The 2,819-nt window shown below is 43.5% G+C and overlaps 2 protein-coding genes across 2 annotated transcripts in view; both read right to left on the bottom strand.

Annotated features, from left to right (window-relative positions):
• Positions 1-578: 578 nt before the first annotated feature.
• PPTG_21858 (hypothetical protein) lies at positions 579-954 on the bottom strand (the record flags this gene model as incomplete). Its single annotated transcript, XM_008900560.1, has 2 exons — positions 579-693; positions 908-954. 2 exons carry the CDS (start codon positions 952-954, stop codon positions 579-581), a joined length of 162 nt encoding a protein of 53 aa, XP_008898808.1.
• A 1,818-nt stretch (positions 955-2,772) lies between these two features.
• Positions 2,773-2,819, bottom strand: part of PPTG_06301 (hypothetical protein) — a gene marked incomplete at both ends in the record, with an annotated part of 2,630 nt that continues 2,583 nt past the window's right edge. Inside the window, one exon of the mRNA XM_008900203.1 lies at positions 2,773-2,794. Coding sequence (XP_008898451.1) covers positions 2,773-2,794 — 22 coding nt within the window. The remainder of the gene's footprint in view (positions 2,795-2,819) is intronic.

Below are 2,819 nucleotides of genomic sequence, written 5' to 3'. Positions count from 1 at the left end.
TATGGAATCCAAAACCAAGACGACACCTAATCTTCCACGCTAAACCTTATCGTTGAGAACTCTCCAAATTCGATATATCCGAGAGAGAGAGAGAGAGAGAGAGAGAGAGAAGGAATTCAGTGTAATGAAGAACAACCCAAGTTTAGGTGGTTTAGTCTGGAATTGATTGGATGGTTCAAATACCCTAAGCTGATGGCTGAAATGACTGAGAGTGTAGAAGTCTTTAATGAATTTAGCATCGCTGACATTGTCAAAGGATTTCTGCCATTTAATTCAAATACAGACGATCCCCTCGGTAGTAATCCCTAGAAATGGAATACTTCATCAACAGCTATAAATCAGCGGTTCCCGTTGACCAGTCACCAAGATACCCTTTCGCCCCCTCAATCGTAAAATGGAATACATTTGAAGGCAAATATTTCTATGTATTCTGGGGTGCTTAACTATGGAAACAGTCATAACTGCACAAGAGCATTATTGCTGCCACGTCCGATCCGAGTGTTGAACTGATGAAGCCTATTCTTTTGACTGCTTTGGACGTGATTCGAGCTTTAGGATCACGGAGAAGTGCTCAACCTTCACTCTAATTGCACACCTGTGACGGCAACACCCTCTTCACTCCACGAAACCCAATTGGCACTTACCTGGTCGGGTGTTGACTGGCGCACTCCTCGTGCCGCGTCCTGCAGCCAACTGCGAGACCGGAAGTTAGTCCAGTGCTTTTCTGCGCATCAATAACTTCCAGATTGTTGCTTGTAATGAACCAGAGGAAGACCTAAGATTCTGCGAGCCCATAAATCTAGCTCTGTATTGGACAAACTAGGGATGTGAGCATGGTGCTAGCATATTTGTACAGCAATCGTTGAGTGTTGGTGAGTGTCCGTTTAAAGTTAATTTCTGAATTTACCTTGCCTGACATCCACGTCCGACAATGCGTTCGTTCATACTTGTCATCCTTGCGACTCTGGTCGTACTTCTACAAACCGCTGGAGCGGCCCTACCTAACACTCGCAATTTGGAAGCAACCACAACGGATTGGAAGTTCGCGTCCACATCTCAGATTCAATCACTGCCGGCCGAATACAACGTCAATGGAAAGAGAAGCTTGCGGGTTACAGCAACTACAAGGGCATGACGTACAAAGTTTGGTACGATAAAAAAAGATTGGCGTGAACAAGGTGACGCCCAAGTATGGGTGTCATTTCGACAGGATGACCTTTTTGGTCATCCAATATGCAGCAACAGTTAGACTTCTTTACTTCATAGAAGCTCGCATTCCTACGAACTGAGTAAGGTGGCTCGAAGTCAGTAATGCAAAGCATCTTTAACTTAGGTCCCTGATTGTTTTGAAATCATACCAATCTATTCCCTCCTGCAACTTGTTGGTATTGGCAGCGTTGCCAAAGACTAACAGGAGCGTAGCATTTGTTGGTAGCCTTGTTGTCGATCATTGGATAGCAAGGCAGTCTCTATAGGCCGCGTCACTGGTGGGGAGTATCTTGCCAGGGCTCGGAAAATATATATTGAATATAGATAGTCGGTGAGGTGGCCTTCAAAAACACAAAAAACCTTTCTGGACCTCACTACCATCTTTATAATCATATCGCTGACATTGTCTAGCCCAAAGCGGGGGATTTCATGGCACTGTAGAGACGATGAGCCTGGAACCGGACGGCCAATTTCCAGTGCCTTCGTCAAACAGGCTGAGAAAGAAGATATAGGAACTTGACTAACAAGCTTGCGTCTTAGCGTTGGGGATGCGAGAAGTCGTTTGACGATTATTTTCTCAGATATAATATATCTACTATACTATAGTAGATCTACTCGGTTATTAAGGCTCTAGATCAATCTTGACGTCAACAAGAGCTTCACATTCACGGTTGTAAATGACAATGTTGAGTGGTCGGTGGTCTAGGGATTTTAAAATTTAAACCTATTCAAATTAACACCATGTGTCTCGCCGACGAGAAAGATGATGCAACACGCTCAGCGACTGCAGCTGGAGCCGCCACTTTGGATGGTGGCTACGCGATGTCATACAGTTTGATGCTGGAAGAGTGTTGCAGTGCTATTCTTGATAAAAGAAGGTTATCTATAGAGTTTAGGCACACAAATGATCTATTTTGTGCTACTACCAAACCGATGTGCACTATTCTCAACTTGAATTTTATGGCATGGAATTGGGCTCGAAGGGTCAATAAATAATTGAAGTAAGTTATTGCAAATTATTGTTTCGGTTATTGAAATTTACCGAGGTCTGGCTGGTCGCGCTCCTAATCAACTGTAGTTCATTGTCAATCCTCATCTTGATCTGACTCCCAATACAGGAGGGGTATAATTGCAGCCAATTCTGGAACCGGAAGCTAATAATTTATAGTTCTCGACAAAACTATGCGGAACCAAGAATGATGCCGATCCATAAAACCAATTTATAAAGTAGGTTGAGATTTGGTAAGTCAAACCATAATCTACAGTATCTTTAATGACGTCCGTCGTGATACAAACTGTATTTTCTCGCCCTTTGTCAATTTGAGCGACGCATTTGGCTCATACTTATTGAGTTTTAACAGACATGTCCAGATCAAAAGCTTTTCAACGTATGATGTGTAAAATGGAACGCCATTTGCCGCGTCGTCGATTCCAAATCCGTGATTTGCTCAAGCTCCTAATTTCTTACCTAAACTCAGCTGTGTTATAGAACCTGAAATGATCCTTCATAGTCACTGTTGCCTACCGCAGTCCTCAGTCGAAGTGGCCTAAGTACCTGGACAACTACTTGAACCGAACGGTGTTCCTGCAACACAACAACAACGTCACGA

This window comes from Phytophthora parasitica (assembly GCF_000247585.1).
Source record: "Phytophthora parasitica INRA-310 unplaced genomic scaffold supercont2.9, whole genome shotgun sequence".
NCBI classification, from domain to species: Eukaryota; Oomycota; class Peronosporomycetes; order Peronosporales; family Peronosporaceae; genus Phytophthora; species Phytophthora nicotianae.
The sequence above is the reverse complement of the archived record's forward strand: the minus strand, read 5'-3'. Positions and strand labels throughout refer to the sequence as shown.